Source organism: Acipenser ruthenus, chromosome 5 (genome assembly GCF_902713425.1).
Source record: "Acipenser ruthenus chromosome 5, fAciRut3.2 maternal haplotype, whole genome shotgun sequence".
Taxonomy (NCBI): domain Eukaryota; kingdom Metazoa; phylum Chordata; class Actinopteri; order Acipenseriformes; family Acipenseridae; genus Acipenser; species Acipenser ruthenus.
The window spans coordinates 84,658,299-84,678,787 of record NC_081193.1 but is presented as its reverse complement, the minus strand read 5'-3'; the positions used below and the strand labels follow the sequence as shown (position 1 = coordinate 84,678,787).

The window sequence follows — 20,489 nt, the reverse complement described above, 5'->3', positions numbered from 1 at the left end:
TTGCATTACCAGGAAGGTTACAGAAAAAGCCATCAGCATTTTCACCAAAAACTGGTTGGCTTCAAGGAGACCAGTGCTGTTCTCAGCACCGTTCTGCTTCAACAGTTCCTAGAAGCAGTTTGTAGGAAGCAAACAAGCCACTGGGAATTTCAATAAAATCACCAATACCCCACAAAAAATAATTTTAAAAAGGGGTTCTGTAATTTAATTCTAACCTGAAAAGGAGGGTTTTGGGTTAGGGTTAGACCTTTCATCTGTGCGATATAGATTTGATTTCATCCTGGATAATAAAGGACTATAATAATACATCTGGAAGCACTAAACATAACCAGTGACAATATCTTGGGAACCACATATTGCTGCTGTTTGGCATTAAACGATGTGCGGGCTTGCTACTAGAATCTTTTGGTAGAAGTACTGTAGGTCATTTTTTCGGAGGAGGATGTGTACAGTATGTTCCCAACTTGCCGTATTTCATATGATTCTGGTTCATATGAAAAGATGCAAAGTACCATGTTTGTTTGTTATAAATGATCCATTTATTGGCTTTTATTTTTAAAATAAGCAAACAGTACATCTAAAATCACCTCAGTTTTGGCACTACACTATATAGTGGTGAAGTATTTGACTTTCAGTGAAGTACTAAACTGCAACTCAAGGTCTTAAAAAAAAAAAAGAAAAAATAAAGTTTTAATTTAAGGGGTGGACAGAAGGGATTTAGCACTACACAAGTCATATGCCATAACTATTTAAATGAAGGAGGAGGCGAAAACAACTTAAAAAGCCACCTATCATTACCATGTCAGACTCGCGCACACCACACAAAGCAGTCACTGAAAACCTAACAATAAACCAAATGTATATTTAAACTTAACCATACTTGTTGGGTGTAAAAAGCTCCTTTGAAATAATAAATAAATAAAAAGAAAAACACCACACTAAAAACGTGTTATGGCATATGAACGGTGAATCTGACATAACCACTATATAGTGTACACCACTACCTAATTTGAATCTTTACAAATGCATGTCTTTTTTTTTTTTTCTTTTTTACAATATAATTGTCTAGTGCTATGTTTCTACAGTTTATACAATGTATTTTTCACCTATACATAACACAAGTAATATGTCAAAGAAACAGTTGGTGCCATCACAGAGCAGTGAGAAAACTGTTGCAAGCAAAAACTGTACAAGAATATTACAAACCTGGCAGGCTATCATCCCTGCTTATGTCAGCCTTAAATATTAAGTACATTAGAAACTTACATGAGTACTAAATACATAAATACACATTTCTCATTCCAAGAACTTAATTTGTTTGCATGTCATTGTGGACTACAGCTCTGCATCAAGAAAGAACAATTATTTCCATTAAAAACATTTCTTTTCATTGCGGAAATAAATGCAATTAAACCCCAGTGCATAAATCCGTTTATAAAAAAAAAACACTTCTCCAGGTAAAAATCTTCATCCTCTGCCCACACAGCTTCTAAAAAAAGGATTAAATTGACTATTATTCTTGTATTCCAATAATTACATTAGGGGCGAGTGTTCAGTCTTGTTTCTGAAGCTAAATGTAATGTTTTATTGGTATAAAAGAGATTTGTATTGCAAGTAACAAAAAAATTAATTAATAAATAAATAAATAAATAAATAAATAAATAAATAAACTCAGGGATAAAAAGAACCAACTGACAAAAGCTCTACATTCCCACGCACAGATTGTTATGCATAATAGCATGGTGACACCAGCAGGTCTGTGAGAACCAGCAACTGGTCGTCTGTGAACTGCTGCTTGTGTTCTTGCCAGTTGTCAAGGTGTGTCCTTCGAAAATTAGAGAGAGTTTTCTTCACAGTCATCTGCAATATGAGCAAAAAATAATTTGAGGGGAGTTGATTTTTATGTTAATAACAAATACCCTTTAAGATGTATCAAAACAAAAATCACCACATATACATATCTATATGTAATTTCATATAATTGTATTAGTGCCCTCTACTTTGCTGTAACATATACAACTTTTAACAGTAACACCAAAATGCTTCTAAATTAGTGGTATACAAAACTTGTCAATATACATGTATGATATTAAATAGTAGGATGAAAATCAATTGCATGGCTGACAAAGTTGATTGCTAATATCAGGAGTTTGTTTCTACTGACTCCCATTACATTCTGGCTGGGACATTTTAATGTGGTGGTAATATGGAGAGCCTGACATTAACAGGAGTGACATTAAGCGGGTTTCACTGTAACAAAAGTCTCTCATTAAGCAGTCACCACTGCAAGGTGTAATGCAATGTGCAGTTGGCTTACCTCAATGGGTTGGGTGTCATTCAAGTGTGCACTCAGGTCCATCAAAAGCTGGGGCATCCAGGTGGGCACATCATAGGGGTTGGATAAGATACAGGCACTTAGCCCAAGCACACCTGCATGACGCTTAACCAAGTCTGCAAAAACAAAAATAAATAAATGTGTATTAACCTTTTACCAGCACGAAAGCAAACATGTTACTGTTTAATTACATATACATTAAACAGAAGTTTCACAGAATTCATTAAAATGGGACCCTCTCTTGGGTTAAATAAGACATTCATATGCATGGTTACATGTTGATAAGCAAAGGGCCTTATTTTAATGATTTAAGCAGTGGCAGATTTTGATCCACCACTCTTTTAGAACAATTGAATGGAACCCCCTTGTCTATTATTCACACCCCCCTAGTTGGTTAGGCCTTAAAATCCCTCAGTGTCTTACAAAGCCATGTCTCCTTATTTCATCCAGTGTTTTCCCTTCATTCAATGAAGTTCCATTTCCAGTATTGTACACCAATGTAACTCATTCAAGCCGGCAACAACACTGTACACACTCGGAAAGCCAGCTGTAGTGAAGGTCTGTTTTCTCCTCACCTGCTGGAGGAATGGTATCCACCACTGAGCCTGGGTCCCTTTTCCTCTTCTTGGGAAGCCGGGTCTTGCAGAGGTTTTCAAAGTGAGTCTGCATGGGAGCGTCCATAGTCAAGAAGTTACACTGCAGGAGGCCGCTGAGGGTGGTGGCAGCCATCTCCCTCACCTGGAAAAGGAAAGCACAGAACAGAGATCATTGCAAATGTCACCCTCGCTGTGTCGGACCAGGTACTGCACGTCACCGCTGCCCTTTCAGCCAAGAGAGCAGCAGTGTGCTTCCACGCTGTGTCAAAGTCACAGCTCTTTAAACTTTCATGAGTCTTCTCCTTTAATAGTCAGCAGGCATCAGAACTATCATGAATTAACCAGCACTGAAAAAGAAACACAAATCTATTTTATGAAACCAAAAGCTGGTTATTGTACCACGTACATAATAATTAATGGAAAACACAAAGTACTGTCTCATACCGACTGGTATGGAAGCTGAGCAAGGATTACAGAAAATAGGACCTGTCCTATTAATACATATGGTTGCATATTTACACTTAAAGTAACATTTGTATATTCATTGTACAGACAGTGTTTTTAGCATTAGTGTGCATACAATTTAGCAGATTATGAATTATATTACTGAACACAATGTTCTGTGGCACCTCACAAGCAATCAGTGATGCTGCAAGCACCATGCTAATTAAACAGAGTTATCCAACAATGTGCTCTTGACAGTTCCCCTCCCTCATATTTTCATTTTTATGCCACATTTTTCAAACATGAACTGAATAAATCACTAAAAATGCAAAAGCCTCTGTTTTTAATCAGCAATTTAGTGAGCGTCTGTTGGAAGCTGGTTCCTGCCCCAAGGGATCAGGCTAGCAAGATATGAAGTGCCAATGTAAAATCCCTGTATGGGAAAGATGCCTGACTGTAAAATGAGCAGAATCATAGGGGATCTGTAGTCATTTACAACACTGCTCCCTGCATTACAATCTATTTTGAACACTGACAAATTAATAGCTTGTGCCAATTTCTTTAACTATGAAGTGATTAGTTGATTTATTTTTGTGCTTTACACATTTTCTATCAATGGTTTTTCCTCATTTTCTCTAGCTAGGTGTACTTAACAGGTTTGGCCACTCTAACACATGTTTGGATACATGTTTGGATACAAAAACAAAAAAAAAAAAACAACAACATTCAGACACTGAGTTACATTTTGCTTTCCAATTTTGATTTGATGGTACATTTATTAAGCAGGTTATTTTGATTTAGAAGAGTAAAGTAAACAACGACAAATTATCTTCTCTTACTGTTTTTTTTTGTTTTTTTATATACACACACACACACACACACACACACACAAGTTAAAATATCCGGTTGCTGTATTCTTATTGGGTTTTTATAGCTTACATGCACAATTAATTTGTAAGGTGGTAAAATATATTCTTTAGATTCTATTATTTAAATGAGGAATTGGCAGAATGAATGTTTTTCATTCTTGTTATGCTGCTGAGAGGCATAACAGCCCTGACTTCATGACCCACCTCCCCCTTAAAAAATAAAATAAATAAAAATATATATATAAATAAAAAAATTTTAAAAAATCATCCCTGTGGCTTAGTTCTCCCTGCCTTCGTGTAGAAAACAAAATGACTTCACTAGTAGAGAGGTTTCCATGGAAACAGCAAGATCAGCAGATACCTCCGTGAGGGGGGGTTGTGCAGATTCAGGAGTGTAGACAGCAGCAGACCTGCTTGGTCTTATCTGGACTGCATAATCAGAGACATGTTATGTAACATACACAAGCACCCTCCATGGATGCAGAAACAAAACACAACCTGGTTTATATATATGTTAGCCTTAGCGAGATTCGGGGGGCGGGAGTTGGGGCTGCCTAATTAATGTCTATCATTACTAATTGTCCATTTAAGCCACAATCTTACGTACCTTCCCTGTCTAGTGTTTTCGTTTTGTAACAAACGTTCAGACTCCGTCAAAACGTGCTTAAACTTTCTTTACTAATGTCTAAACTTCACCTTCTCGTCCGATTCAGATGGCTTAGAACAAATGTTCCTACCTGCTCTGAAGATTCTTCTCATCTTTCAGCTTCTTTCTTTCTCTCGCTGCAGCAGCTTCATTGCTAGTTAAGCCTGCAAGTGCAGCTATCTAATCTCCACCCTTCTCTGTGTCTCCATTATAAAGATCGTCCCTCCTCCAAACTTTTAAAAGCTCTGTTCGACAAAGGCATTAACATTCCCGTCGGCAGCAACCGCCTTGCCCTTAACATCTACTGGGAAGCTTTGTTTGCAGAACCCGTCTTTCCTCTTCGCCTGTTCCACACACCTAGATCTAAACCAATCTTCTTTAGACGCATTTCCAGCGCAACCTTTCTTTCAAAGATTAGTACATTAGTACGATTCGGAGTTATTTTCATAAAGGTATTTTCTCCTCCATAGCAGTTCAGCGTTAACCCTTTGCGGTCCATTTATTAAGCGCCTGTCAGGCGCGTCAGGTCCAATTTATTTTCACACGCGCTGTTTATTTTACAGACTGTTTAAAAGTAATTTTATTCACAGTAAAACAGGTTTAAAAGGCACTGCGTGTCAACAGGACACTCAGTACTGCATGTCCAGCCCTGCCCCACTCCTTGTTCGCAGTATTTATCACGTATCTCTTCATAGTCGTGCATACTGATAAATCATCTCCTGATCACTCGTTTTATCACCAAACTCCTCAATAATGCTATCCAAGTCATTATTTTATTACTATAATATCTTGGCAAACGTCTGCAATATTCTTTGAGCGCTGGATGTGGAAGCAGCTATCTTGTTTGTTTATATCCGTGTTATGTCTGTGGTGAAGGGACTATGCGTATTGCTCAGATTCACCTCTTTTTTTAAATGACCTGGTCCGACATAGGACCACAAAGGGTTAAAGCAGCAGTAGTAGTGTCCCTTCCCTCCTGGTCATTTGATAACAGAATCACAATCATGTCACTCTCTCATCTCCTTGCAGACGCCATTGCAACCTCTGCTCCCTCCACGCTTGCCTCTGCAGTAGATCTGTCAATCGTCTCGCTCGTGTCCGTTTTCCATGTGGGTTCTGGGTTTAGCAATTTACTGCTACTTACTTTCAGCAGCCGAAACAGAAAATCATAATGGGTAAATAAATAAAATAAACTGCCGATCGGATGAACTCCAGCGACACTACTCTGTTACAACTTTTCCACTGGTGCCTCGCAGGCTATGGTTACCACGTCAACGCCCTCATCGAGCGACAACTGTGAGTATTAAGTTGCCATGGTAACCAGGCAGCTTCATGAGGCACTGTGAGCTCTGTGCCTCAGTACTGCAATCTTCCAGCTTCCTGCCGTTGCACTTACACAACTGGAGAGATACATTTAAATAAAACTGCAGGCGTGTCTTGTGGGCCTATATTAACTTTTTTATATTCATGCTTATCTGTCCTAAAATATGTATTCAATATATTTTAATTAAATAAATATATATATATATATTTTGTTTATTTAGCAGACGCCTTTATCCAAGGCGACTTACAGAGAACCGGGGAGCACCTGGTTACAAGCCCTTTTCTTTAACCACTGGACCACACAGAGTCAGAGTCAGAGTCAGAAGAAGAAGAAAAAGAAATGCTTCACTTGCTTGTACTGATGAGCCGAGGACTGTCCGAGGGCAGCACCAGATCAGTCAGAGAACCCCTTTTCTATCTCTCCTTTCAGGTCCTGACTCATCGGGCCATTCCTCCGCCACGAGAGGCGCCTCAGCTGAGTCCTTTTATGTGGTTTTCAGATCCTCGAGGCTTCAGCCTTCGACCAAGCCCGGTCCTACGTAAAGGCGGCTCATCGGTCGGGGATCTCTTCCTATCCTAACTTCAAGTCCGGGCCCCTCCAAGCCCACCTCTAAGTCCAGGCCATCGGCTCGCCTTCTATCCTAAGTGCGGGCTCTCTGTCTGCCTCTGTCCCACTAGCTTGTTTCTGCTTCCTCTGCTCTATTCTTACAGCCTCAGCAAATGCCCCGTGAAATGCAATATTATTCCATGTAATCTTTACCTATTAGAAGTAGTATACGCTGTAGCAGTTATATTTATTTATTTTACATTTATATTGTGCCTTTATCACAAGGCCCTTTACAACATTTTACAATAGAATACAACATTTAACAGGCAAAGATAATTCCTATAAAACAGTCAAAGACAGTCTAAAACGATATATAGTCAGTGATATAATTATGGTAAAAAAGCCATTTTATAAAAATTCCTGAGGCAGTGTTTTGAACTAGCTGTAAATGAGTCACCACACGTTTAGGAATACCAGAAAACAGAGCATTACAATAATCTATAATAATTTAATAATAATTTAATATGGAGACTCAAATGATAAATTTGAATCAAAAGTGACCCCCACATTCCTAATTTCCAGTTTTAGATTTGATGAAAAACTGCTGAACCCTAACTCACGTAAGTCAATATTTTTAATTTGGTTCTGACAGCCAACAAGCATAACCTCCATTGTGAGACATCCAGCACTTTATGTCAGCAAATCACAGTAAACATAAAAACACACAAACGTTGGTAATAAGAGATAAGAAAATTGATCTGACTTGCACTTCTTTAATAATACTGCAATAATTGCAAAAATCCTAACTACATTCATCTGATAGTTTTTTGTTTTTTTTTACAATTTTGAATTGTACGTTACCTGATATAAATACATTTTGAGTTTATTTACCTCAAGTTGTTCATCTTGCAGGAGTTTGAGCACCAGCCATCGCACATCATGCACGGCCTCTTTGTTGTTCAAAAAGGTAAAGAGGTTGTAAAACACCATTGTTTGGAGGTAGGTCAGCACCGTGTATCTGGCATGCCAAGAAGCGCTCCCTGCTGTCTGTGTGCAAAACAAAGAGAAGAAAAATCAGCACTGAAAAACTTAACAGCCAAAAGCAATCGAATACAATAAAACTTATAAAAGTAGACCCTAAGCCTTTTGATTAGAGACTGGCGGAGAAATCATGCAGGGTACATTTTCTATCTCTAACTTTTTGCAGTTCTCTGATGTTCAAGAACTTTTTAGAAAAGTCATGGAGCATCAGCAAAACAAACTAACTTTTTTTTTTTTTAAGCAGACAGTTGTATATTAAAACCGTGAAAAATGTGAAGCTACAACCTAATAAGATGTGGAAGCACTATCCAGTAAGCTTTGCTGTGAAAGATAAAAACGCATCATATTTTTTTTTTTTTTTTTAAAGGGTCACAGAGAGACTACATATATTAAACAAGTTTGTAATATAGAACAACAAATAAGTGACTTTTTGGGCAAATTAAGCCTAAAGACTATTTTATTTTCCTACTGCCTTTCCAACCTTTTTAATGAATAATGCTGAATTGATAAACAGACAAAGAACATACCTCTTTAAGAACTGGTAGCACCAACATTATTTGCTGTGGATACAGCAGTCCCTGAGACATAAGGGACAAGCAAGTCTTTGCATCTCTCTTCATCTCATCATAACTATCATCATTCTCTACCGGTGCAATCTGTGGATAAATTCACACAAGAGCATTTTGACAACTAAATACAAAAATACCCCTACCAGGATTCCTAGATAACATTATAGCATTTGAAATAAAAAAAAAAAAAAGGAAACCGGAACATACCTTAAAAAGCAGAGGGAGAAGCTGGAGCTGCTCTGGAACAGCCGTGGAGAAGGACCTTCCTGCGCTTGCCATCAGCCACTTTAAAACTGTTACAAATAAGAAGATCAGTAGGACATAACAAAAAGTACAGGCCAACCGATTTCCATTGCCTGTACACTGCAAAAAGAGCTTAATGCTGTTGTATAAACCAATGGATATCACCCCTGCTGCTGGATAACAGCATTCGCTTTAATAATTTGTCCTTTATAATAAAAGCTTAATACAATTTGATCATGTGCTTAGAATATAAAAATTAACTATAAAACAGGTATGTTTTTCTTTACCCCATATGTTGAACTATAGGCAATACATTATTACAAACTTTCTTTCTGTTTAGGTTTCATGTCATGCCACAGGCTACCTAATAGCATAGACGAGAATTCAGGCAGTTCTGCTTTCTCACCAGTCTTCAGCAGTTTAATGGCCTGGGTCCTTTCGTCTTGCTCCCCGTATCCGTTCTCCTCCACAATGTGGTTCTGGATCTCCTCATCCACATCCATCAGGGGCTTCAGCCTGACCAGGATGCGGGCTGTGAAGTCGGAGATCCGCGGGGAGGAGGTCCGCCGTGTGTTGGGTAGACTCACATCGATCATGAGGATGTAGGTTAGAACACTGGGGTATCACAAGAGAAGAAAATCGGAAACACACGGTTAAAATCACATTAATGTTTGTGATCAGCTAAAAGTTTAGGAGGTTGCTTTTGATCATCAAATTCAGTCTAACTTTTCAAAACACTGCTGGTGTAGGAATTCCACTCAAAACAAGACCTGCACTAATTGTGTGTATTCATCCACTCTCTCTCTTATATCTATATATCCATATTATCACCATCATCTTAAAAGTTATCATTCTGTATTGTTACTTATTGTGTATAGTGCTGAAAAAAAGGAGTTGTTTTTGACACGGTAGTGACCTTAAGCATGCTAGGGTGTGGATTACACTCAAATATTTCAGAAATGGAATGACTAATGCCAATACTCACCTTCCTATCCTCTCCCGCACATTTTTATAGACCTGTGTGAGCTTGGGTTCCAGGTACTGAAGCAGTCTATGAAGAAGCTCAGGGACTCTCCATTCCTGCTGGGCAAGACCTCCTTGTAGAACATACAGCCGGCTAAATTCAGAGAAAAGCAAACTAAATTGTCTTTGCACGACCAAGATACTGCACTCAAAATAAATAAATAAATAAATAAATAAATAAAAGTTAAAACTGTTGTTTAAGAAACAAAATCATTCTGGTGTGTTTGCATTTCTTTCCTTTGTTTGCAGTTTAGTGTCATTAGGCTCCAAATCATATAGATGAGAAGGTCATTAAATTAATTTCTTGAAGGCAAGCTGTGTCTCCACTTTCAGAGCTTTTTTTGGTTTCAATACAGGATAATTCTCAAAAAGGAGAAGTTGGACAAGTATTTTATTTGTAATGAGCTTCCTTACCAGGCGTCTACAAAAGAACCCCCTTCGCCGTTTACTGGGGACTCCATGAGCATCTCAAACAGCCAGTGCAGTTTCCGAGGGTCTCTGCTCTCCTGCAAGGAAACAGCAAGAACAGATAACCTCAAGTGACACATATTATTGAGCACAAAGAATGATTAGCAGACAAATGCCATTGTCAAAGGTCAGCAAATCTATTGCAGTGACCTCTCAGAAGAGCATAAGAAAGTTTACAAACGAGAGGAGGCCATTCAGCCCATCTTGCTCGTTTGGTTGTTAGTAGCTTATTGATCCCAGAATCTCATCAAGCAGCTTCTTGAAGGATCCCAGGGTGTCAGCTTCAACAACATTACTGGGGAGTTGGTTCACGCTCAATTACTGTATCATTGTTCAAGGCTCTACTTGGGAAGTGCATTGTAAAGCTGAGGGAACACAAAGATACCTTTTTTAGGAACAGTGGAGGAGCTTCCTTTGGTGTTGCTTTGCACAGCTGTTATATTTGCAGTGCTAATAATTAGCAGTTATCTGTGTACAGTTACTATTTTCTGATCTACAGTAGTTATCTGCTGCACCACTGAACAGATGTCTACCAGGGCACAGGGAAGGCAGCCTCCTGGCGCAACCCAGATGAGACATCCTGCAATAGTAAACTGATTGTACACTATTGGAGCACACCAGTAGAAACCACAACGGCCAAGACAGCAGATTAAAATCTGACTAGTGAATTTGAGGTTGAGGTATTGAACATTAAATTAAAAGATGTTGGTCTCACCCCACCTCTAATAGTGTACATCACAAAACATTAGAATGTAATATAATAAAAGCAGACAGATACGTACACAGGCTGTGGCAATGCACGTTCCCCAGTCACTGTAAGTCTCCACTGTGATGTTCGTCAAAGCAGTTCGAATCAATGGACACAGAAACTCCCACAGCTTTTCCACCTAGACAAAGAATGGGCATAGCTGTTTAACACAGTTTCCAAATAATTTAAAAAATTGAAGACCCACTCTGAACATCCAAGGCTTCAGTATTTGATAGTTGTTAGTGTAGTACATTAGTTACATGTCAAAGTAATACACATTAGTTTTAGGACTGCTTCTTACTTCAGACTGCAAAACCCACCTTTAACAGACACTCACCCAGTCAATGCTGCCCATTAACAGTGTACCTTCTGACCCCTGGTGGCTAAACAGAGCATTAGATGACTAAAGAACACTTGTAGATAGGTCTTTTTGCTCTTTAAGATGCTATCTTTCACCGAGAGGCCATTTATCCACTGCAGATAGCAGAACTGAGTATGCCACATAAAGTCAGAATAAACAATGAGACAGTGCCTCCACTCCAGAGTTTATTTACCACAAGCAAAAACGTGTTACTAACTCATTTCATTACGTGTGTTCAATGGACATTTAAAAGTTAAGGTTCTGTAGCAATAGTCAGGGAAAAAATACATTGCAACTGCTCACAGACTGTGGCATGTTAATTTTTCTATAGCATGCTCACCTGCAAATACAATGAAAAAAGGTGGATCCGCTATAAAATGTGAATGACAACAAGAAGTATTTGGTGAAGCAGCCAGAAGCAATGCTCAGTACTGAGATTGCTACATCACAACAAAAATACAAGAGAAAACTACAAGTGAAAAAACAAGCTTAATGTTATTATAAATCACAAGGGCTGACCTTTTCAAAAGTCCAGTGTTTGCTGCCTCTGATCAGCCCGGCGACGATTTCAGCCACACAGCGCTGGGTGCTCTCATGGGAATCTGCAACTAAACGCTCCAAGTGTGGCCTCAGCACAGGCAAAAAGGCATCGTCAAAGTTTCTGAACAAACCCTGGAAGAGAAGTGATCAGAGTGAATCTTTTCTTTCCTAAAACTATACACAAGCAACGATCAATTACACTATTTAAGCAATAGAACCATATTTGTTTTTTCTTACTGTGAACAACAGACATCAATCTACAAGGAACATTTACCTTAAAGAGGCAGAACCTCCGGGGACTGAATTTATCCTTTCCTTTTCTGTCTTCCAGTGAAAGGAACTTTATCAACTGCTCTATAAATTTGGGATCAGAAAAGTGATCGAAGATGATCTGCTCCATCTGCAATGTTAAATTAGAAATTATATTGAGAGTACAGTACAGAAGTTATTTCTAGAATGTAAAAAACTGGCTATAAGACACATACACACACACACACACAACAGAATAGGGAAGTAGTATCTTATAGTATATGCATACAAGTAAAACTGACCACATGGGGTCTGAATCACTTTTTTTTTTTTTTTTTAAATAGCATCTCACGGTATAAGTTTATAGCTGTATCTTAATGCACTTAATTAACACACAAAATGAGTCACATCCTGGGTTGAATGAGACTATGCAGAATTATTAGCTTCACCACTATATCTTATGGCACCGTCAGATTATACAGAGAACCTCTCAAAATAAAAAGTTATTTATAAGCAGGTAAATGAATAAGCTGTCCTACAAAGGCATCTCTGACGTATAGCCATAAGCTTACCAGATATCCATGCAACTACAAAAAGCTGCATTACACTTGTTGTATTACTCACCTCTGTCATATCTTCCCTCTTTAGACCAAGTTTTGGTTGTTCCTCCACAGGGGCATAAAGAGTTAATTTTCTGACAGGGAGGGGTCAAAGAAAGAAATTATGAGCCAACTACATAGAATAAACATATTAGCCATTTCCACCAAGCACTTATACAAATACCATACTAAAGAATACATTTCATTGGGTTTAGAACTGTACATACATCAGTAAAACACATTCTCAATGGTTATTTGGACAATGGATCACATTCTCAAATACTTTACTCCCCCAAATTCAATATCCAACATGTTTTTTTCCAGATTTATATTGCATGCGTTTTTATTTTCTGAAAAATAAAAAACATGCCAAATGACAAATTTGAAGATCTGTGAATCTTGCCCAATAAATAAAATGGGTTTAAAGTAGTCATTCATTTGTTAACCCCTTAAGGTACACAAGAAATTGAGCACTTGTTCAATCGGTTTCTTCTTAAAATACATTTGAGTGTGACTCAAGTATCAAGAGGAGGAAACTGATCATTTGGAGGACCAGATCCAACCTGTCAGTAAATTTTAAACCTTGTTGTGTGCACCTCATTGCAAAAATAAGAAAGTTAAAAGAAAAGAATATTGTGTATATTTTGGGGAATTCAACGTTTAACAAGCTTTACCAATTAATATCGAAAAGTAACAAGCCTAGTTATATCCCAGGTACGTTATAAATGGGTTTGACTGTGTGTGTGTAATATCAATAGTGTCAAAACAGTAAGTGGCCCAATATAGAATGTGTAGAAAAGCTCCTGCTTTCTTTTTATATCATTATTGTCATCTTCATTTTTATACAGCGCCTTTCATAGTGGACCACCATCACAAAGTGCTTTACAGAGGTAGGCTGTGAACTGTGCATTATATGCAGAGTCACTTAAAATAGGACACTGATTTAACATCTCATCCACAGGATGGAGCACAAGGAGGTTAAGTGACTTGCTCAGGGTGACACAGTGAGCCAGTCAGTGGCAGAGGTGGGATTTGAACCAGTGACCTTCTGGTTACAAGCCCTGGACTTTAACCACTGGACCACACTGCCTCCTTGTGAACTTACTGAGGCCAGCTGTAATATCCCCAGTGTGTTTTCTCCACAAAGGTACACGCCTCCCAGGCTTCTTTTGTTCTTGGCAAACTGCCACTGTCATAAAGCATCCATTGATTATCGGGCCTGTCTCCAAACAAGATTTCAGAATGTTCACTGCATCCACCTGAAAAGACAACAGAAAATAAGTTATGAAGACAACAAAAACAGAAGGGAGATTTTTTTTTATGCAAATAAAATGTATGCACAAGTAACACACATTATCCTGTACATACATTACTGTACCTGCAATGAACACCACATTGCAGAATTCCACAAGTCAGTAATGTAAAAAAAATAGTAGGTCAACATAACCTACATCCACAGCATGCTCACACAGACAAGCTGTTCCCAAGTATTCAGGTGTCACAACATTTAAGAGTATGTTGGTACGCCATGTAAAGATTTATCAACATTTATCAAGCTGCTCCCCAAGATATAGCCTTTGTTAGCCAAGCCATAAAATGTTGTTCTTAAGAAGTTGTGCTATGAATTGCTCACATGAAGGTTTCACCACTTTCTAAAAAAAAAAAGCAGTAACAAGATGTAACAAAAAAAATGTGTTCATTGTATATCCTCACTTTAGATTCAAGAAAAAAGCACTAACATAATGATACAAGGGAAGATTAATATACCTGCATTTATATTCTTTCCAATTCACAAAGAAAAAAAAAATCACAGTATGTTAAGGAGGCCAGTTAGGTAATAACTTTGTGTTTGTGAATAAAATCTACATGTAATAAATGTCAGAATATCAAATTAAATATCTTTAAAAAAAAAAACAACACTTACTAATTTTATAAGGATTCTCTTCCACTTTTTTGTGAGGTCTCTTCAACTGCTTCAGAATACCAGCAACCGCTGAGATTGCCATCTGTAAGCAAAAAACCACAGAACTAAGAAACATACTGCAGAAATCTTCATAGTGCCCAAAGAATTTGTTGACTGTCAAATGCAAATTAAATAACTATATTTGCCCCACAGACTTGAAATAAATTAAAGATATACAGGACTGTTTCTTACAGATGTGAAATGTTTTTTAAGCAAAGAGGAACACATTCAGATAATTCTGATGATAGCCAAGAGGTTGTAGTCACCAGATTTACCATAGAACAGCCTTTTCAGCACTAAACTGGTATAAGACATTGCCTATGATGCCCGACTTGTAGGACAAGCCGTAGTTTGATTCTCCCATTTACAATCAATCAATCAATCAATCAATCAATCAATCAATAAATAAATAAATAAATAAATAAATAATCATGTAATAGCAGGCGCCAATAGATCTTAAACCAGTTAAGGAAAGATTTTTATAAAGAACTCGCCTTTCGAACGATGAGTGCATCGTGGTTCAGACTCTTGACAAAGAACCGGATTGCTGGGACAGGGGTGGGCTTATCATCCCTCAACAGCAGGGAAAGAAAGCCAATGGCAATATGCTCAAACTTCCAGGGACTAAAAGAAAAAGAAGGAAAAGAGCTATAAGAGGTGCAAAAAGTCTCTCATAATAGATACCGAACAACTCAAATGTTAACATTACAAAAGTGGTATTCTCAGTTTGTTTCAGCAGAGCCTACCTACTTGGGCCAGAAGGACGGTGGTGGTAAAAAGCAGGGTATTACTAGGTATGGTAACTACTAAATGAATTATTATAAAGAAGACCTATGTTTAAAAGTTAGGTCCCCTGGAAACAGAATTTTGAATGACATGTTTTTTTTTTTAATCACTTTGAAACATGCCATAAAATACAGCACATCAATACCCTTTAGAATAGCTGAAAGGCTCCAGTTTTCAGATGAAAAAAATGCTCTGGTAAATACTATTACAATGGGTAATAAACACTTGCAGTGCAGGTACGTACAGATTTCTCTTACTGAGGGAGTCCAACAAGTTATTGACCAATCTTTCATACTTTCTAGGGAAAAAGAAACAAATCAACATGATAATTCTGCATGTATGTTATTTACCTTAATTAAAAATGCTCAGAAAAAAAGAGACTAAGAGACTTTTTTTTAAAATACTTCTTTACTTACTGCACAGAGTCAATGTTTTTTGCCTGCTGGAGCTGAACACCTTTCTCAATCTCCTCTGATGTGGGCAGTGGGAGATTTGTAGTTGGATTTTTTGACTTCATAATCTGCAGAGCTATCTCCAAACTACTATCAGGTACCTTTCATAAAAAAAGATGCAGTTACCATATGATTAAATTAACTGTGACAAATGTTCTGCACAATGGCAGGGGAGACAACGTACAGAACAGAAGCTAGTTCTTTACAAATAAACGCAAGTAACGACAAACAACTTCTCAGTGTCATCAAGTAAGAAAGTCTTCTAGTCAAAACGTTGGCCATTGCTTATTATGTTTCTTTTAGTGTTTCTAAATTTAGCACAGTAGAGTGTTCATTAGTTATGGACGAGAAGCTTGATCTTACACTGAAGTCCAGTCCAATGGTTTCGTACTGTCGGTGGATCTTGTCTGCAAGATCGTCAAACAGACGGACGATGGAGGGCTTCTCCAAAGACATGGCCTTGCTGAGGCCAGACGAGATGATAGCCGGCCAGGTCTGTACAATGCAGTCCCAGTCATGGAGATTTGCCAGGCAAACTCCATTGTGATTCCCCAGGAGACAGTACAAGGCACCCTGGAACCAGAGAGAGGGAGCATTATAAACAGTAACAGATCATCATTAGTTTATATTTATTTTTATATATATATATATTTATATATTTATATATATATATATATATATATATATATAACAAAAATTAAATTAAATTAAATTAAATTAAATAAAATAAATCCACTGTTTCAATGCAATTCTCTACATTTTTTATAGTGGGGGCAAGGATAGGATTGACATACTTGTATCAAATAAATAAACAAACAAGCTCTTTATAACAATTTCAATGGAATAATATGACACTATTTAAAGAAGACCATTGATGTATTCTCTCAAAAGGTTGCCACAGGGGCATGTAACTGGTCCCGATCCTGGTAAAATCAAAACCTGTAATGGACAAAATACTGCACTGAACTTGTTACATTTTTCTTCTGGAATCAAGATACAATTAGACAGGACTTCCAATAAAAAAATAAAAAAATAAGTGCTAGGATAAGAGGATACCTTAAAAGGAGAACAGTATCAAAAGAAGGGACCTGTTCTAACCTGTTAATCTTGTTTATAAAGAACACCAATGATTGAATTATTTTGTTAAACATACTTTAAACTGTTGCTGGGAGATGTCCTGCCTGTCTGGTTTCAGGTACTCCAGCACCAATGGAATCAGGTCCCTGCAGCAGAAGTTGTAACCTCCGAGAGTTATGAAGAAAACTTGCTGGGCCTTGCTCCTAACCTGCACATGTTTAAAACAACAGTTAAAAACTACAGCAATACTTCAAGTCTATGTTCAATTCACTAGGCTGGCAGTTACAATATATATTATACATTGTGCACATTTTCATCAGTTTTTATAAATTGAAGAAACTGTAAAAGGGCAGCTGATCTCTGCCCCAGAAAAAAAAAAAAAAAAAAAATCAACACACAGCACAGACATTACCTGACTGTATGTACTGGTTGACAAACGTAGGAGGTCCCTTAAAAGGTCTCTATGAATAGTCTTGTATTCACACCCTTCAACAGTCAGTTTTCTCAACTGGAACAGAATTGGAATAATACAACTTAACATGTTTTAAGCAGCAACTGTTGTATTTCAGTGTTAAATCAGTAAACATATACATACACACACACACACACACATATAAATACATATATATTTTTTAAATTTGTATTATTTTTACTATGCCTATTCACATTGCGCATATACCAGAGTGCTAGACAACAAACCTGAGAAACATGCAGAAAAAAAAAATATATATATTATATATAATTATTACTATCTGTAATTCCAAACTCTTGTTTTGTAACTATCTGTCTTATACACAAAGTTTTAACTCACGAGACACAAAGACAGAAACCCTGGGACACATACCTCTTGCTGTAGCATAACTCTGTCAATGAGTAATGCTCGGATGTGTTGCTTCCTGCCATGCAGCTGCAAGGGAAATACATAGTTTAAAAACAGTTAGTATCATCACACTGGAGATTTTCTGCTGATAAAACATGCATCAATATAAAAAGCATGGCCAACAGCGAGACTCCTAAAAAAAAACAAAAAAAAAAAACAAGGGCCCTCTACATAGATTGCTTTCTCAAGATGAAAGACAGAATGTTGCAGCTGCAGACGATGACTAACCCGGTTCTCCATGGATTTCTTGACAAGGTTGAAGCTTTTCCACCGGGAGTCAAACTCATGCTTGTAAGATCCTCTGAACTGTAACAAGTCACCAATAATCTAAGAAACAAAGAGCAAAAAGACAAGGTTACAGTTTTACTGCAGTCACAGTTCAACAAGTAGGAAGATTAAAAAAAATATTAACTTGGTATGCATTTTGCAAACCTACCTTAATGATCAAAAACAATGACTTTGTGTCATCCTCCGAATTTTTCAGAATGTGATCTATAGAACAAAAAAGTTGATTTTCTTTTTTAGGATGCCATCGATCACTATCAGGTCAACAAAGTGTATTATATGTAACTGAAATAACATCACTCAAAATTGTCTGAGTCGGTCCGTCTCCTGGGTGGCTAATTAAGCTAAGACTATATGCAAGTTTAAAATGTTGAATAAAAGCATTATGGCAACTCCAGGGGCTGTGATTAACATTATAGCAAATAACATAGTATACTATCGCAAAGTATTGGATACAGGTATCAACTTTATTTAAGGAAATACTTACGCAAGAGTTTCCTCATAACACTGCAAATAGCGTCTCTGTAGTTCTCCCGTGACATGTCTTTAAAAAGAAGCAGGGGCAACTGTTAGCAGCGTCTCAAATAGCAGTTGCTTCCAGACAGCTGCAGAACATTTCAAGGTCAACTTCAAAGACCATTTCAAATTGCACTGCTTGTGTTGTGCAGTAACCGATGACTTGTGCTACACTGGAACCACTTTAGAAGAGAACTTAGAACATCTGTTACCAGCTACAAAGCTGTTCATAAAAATATTTTGAAATCAAGTGAGGATCTTTAATAAAACTTCTTGTTGACTCGTTATCAAGGCTTTAACAAACATTACCATAAATTATTAAGGTTAACAGACTTTATTTTCACTTTTAGCACTGATGAAGTTCATTTAACCAGATGTCACATTGCCACACTGTAGATTCCCTCCCTGTGTAACAGGTATTAGGAGCCCAGCTGAAGCTTTAAACTCCCTTTGCTGTATATAGGACTTTACATGCTTGTGGCAAGATAAATGGGCTTCACCAGATTCAAAAGTGAAAGTCTGGAAAACAATCTACAGCAAAATAAGCTAAGTTGTTATGCTAATGAGGTGTAACTTAAATTTCAATTACATATGTAATATGACCATTGATATTATGAGTTTTAGTTATTTATCGCATTTCATATTTTACAGATGACAAGTGTAGCACTATGAAAACAATTGTTATAAATATTTAAGTGCTTTAAATATCAAACATGCTTAAACATTTAACTACACAGAGGGATGGAAATCCTTGTAGTCCTTGTACTTCCACAGTAAAAGAATAAACAGGTGTTTATTCATATGAAATATTTAATCTAAAGTGTACCAGTGACAATTCACTGTATTTTTAAGTTCACGGTCAAAGACACTGAATTCACACACACATATATATATATATATATATATACCCACCATAGTCAACACCAGTATAGAGTGCTGTCTCCCCCAAACTCACCAAGCTTGGTACACTTAGAGAAATAAAAAAAAGTTATATTCATGAAAAAAAAAAAGATACAAAATAAAAAAGTACAATGATACAACCCTGAAGCCACCCCCTGATGAAACTACAAATCTCTAAAAGTAGTTTATTCCTGGTTTTCATATTTGGGTCACTGTGCTCAAAAGTGTTTAATAAAATAAAGCAAGTGCAGTTTTAATATGAAGCAAAATTGAATGCACTATATTTGCTGTGTAGAATAAAAAAAGTAGCAACTAAATATGTCCTCATTCCTTTCAGCATTGCTGATGTTAAAGTGAACAAAGCAAGGAAATAAGAAAAAAATACTGTATGCTGGATTTTATGATTTTGTATGGCTATAATGTAATGAAATTAAATGTTCTTCTCACTTACAGGTCAGTTATTCTTTCTCCATCCAAAAAAGGCAGGATGCTCCCAGAGCCCATCAGACAGTGCTGCACAATTGTGAGGCTCTGCAGTATGTCATCCCTATAAAACACGGACAAAAAAGGTTCACAATCATACTTAACCCTAAAAATGGACACAATTTAACTGTAATGCAAATAAAACTTTATTTATTTATTTATTTTTTTTAAACCTTGGCATTTCCAGTTCTCCATTTGCATGGCGCTGCAGTTTGACAAGCTCTGGTTGGAGGATGGTGTCTAGTATATAAAATACAAAGGCCTTCTCCTCCGATGTTGGAACGTGCCAGTGGATGTTTAAGTTCCATAGATCACCTGGTTTACCCCAGTCCTGTAAATATGATGCAAGAGAAAAATGAAAAAAAAACAAAAAAACACTAGGATTACAAAACTAGCTGTATGCTCATGCATTTAAACTTTTTACAATAAGGGAGATGGGGTTTGAACTTCAGTATGGACAAAGACATTTTATCCCTGGGTCAGATCAATATTGCCAGTTTGCCCAATAGGAAGTGCTGGTATACAAGATTTTAAACTGATGCTGTA

General features: G+C 37.2%; 1 protein-coding gene across 3 annotated transcripts in view; it reads right to left on the bottom strand.

The window, feature by feature from the left end:
• Positions 1–516: 516 nt before the first annotated feature.
• The window catches only part of LOC117402820 (proteasome activator complex subunit 4-like), a 52,587-nt gene continuing 32,614 nt past the window's right edge, over positions 517–20,489 (bottom strand). For 2 of the 3 annotated variants that reach the window (XM_059024672.1, XM_059024674.1), the window contains 28 exons: positions 20,117–20,274; positions 19,912–20,007; positions 19,473–19,528; positions 18,532–18,588; positions 18,196–18,251; positions 17,988–18,086; positions 17,724–17,786; positions 17,292–17,387; positions 16,956–17,087; positions 16,166–16,375; positions 15,767–15,903; positions 15,595–15,648; positions 15,059–15,188; positions 14,526–14,607; positions 13,707–13,860; positions 12,627–12,696; positions 12,028–12,153; positions 11,733–11,885; positions 10,887–10,991; positions 10,051–10,142; positions 9,599–9,730; positions 9,020–9,228; positions 8,578–8,663; positions 8,329–8,457; positions 7,652–7,807; positions 2,911–3,073; positions 2,318–2,451; positions 517–1,860 (listed from right to left, as the gene is read on the bottom strand). In XM_059024672.1, the coding sequence (XP_058880655.1) occupies positions 1,726–1,860; positions 2,318–2,451; positions 2,911–3,073; positions 7,652–7,807; positions 8,329–8,457; positions 8,578–8,663; positions 9,020–9,228; positions 9,599–9,730; positions 10,051–10,142; positions 10,887–10,991; positions 11,733–11,885; positions 12,028–12,153; positions 12,627–12,696; positions 13,707–13,860; positions 14,526–14,607; positions 15,059–15,188; positions 15,595–15,648; positions 15,767–15,903; positions 16,166–16,375; positions 16,956–17,087; positions 17,292–17,387; positions 17,724–17,786; positions 17,988–18,086; positions 18,196–18,251; positions 18,532–18,588; positions 19,473–19,528; positions 19,912–20,007; positions 20,117–20,274 (3,270 nt within the window). In that variant the 3' untranslated portion in view covers positions 517–1,725. The remainder of the gene's footprint in view (positions 1,861–2,317; positions 2,452–2,910; positions 3,074–7,651; positions 7,808–8,328; positions 8,458–8,577; positions 8,664–9,019; positions 9,229–9,598; positions 9,731–10,050; positions 10,143–10,886; positions 10,992–11,732; positions 11,886–12,027; positions 12,154–12,626; positions 12,697–13,706; positions 13,861–14,525; positions 14,608–15,058; positions 15,189–15,594; positions 15,649–15,766; positions 15,904–16,165; positions 16,376–16,955; positions 17,088–17,291; positions 17,388–17,723; positions 17,787–17,987; positions 18,087–18,195; positions 18,252–18,531; positions 18,589–19,472; positions 19,529–19,911; positions 20,008–20,116; positions 20,275–20,489) is intronic. The other variant, XM_059024673.1, reaches the window with a different exon arrangement.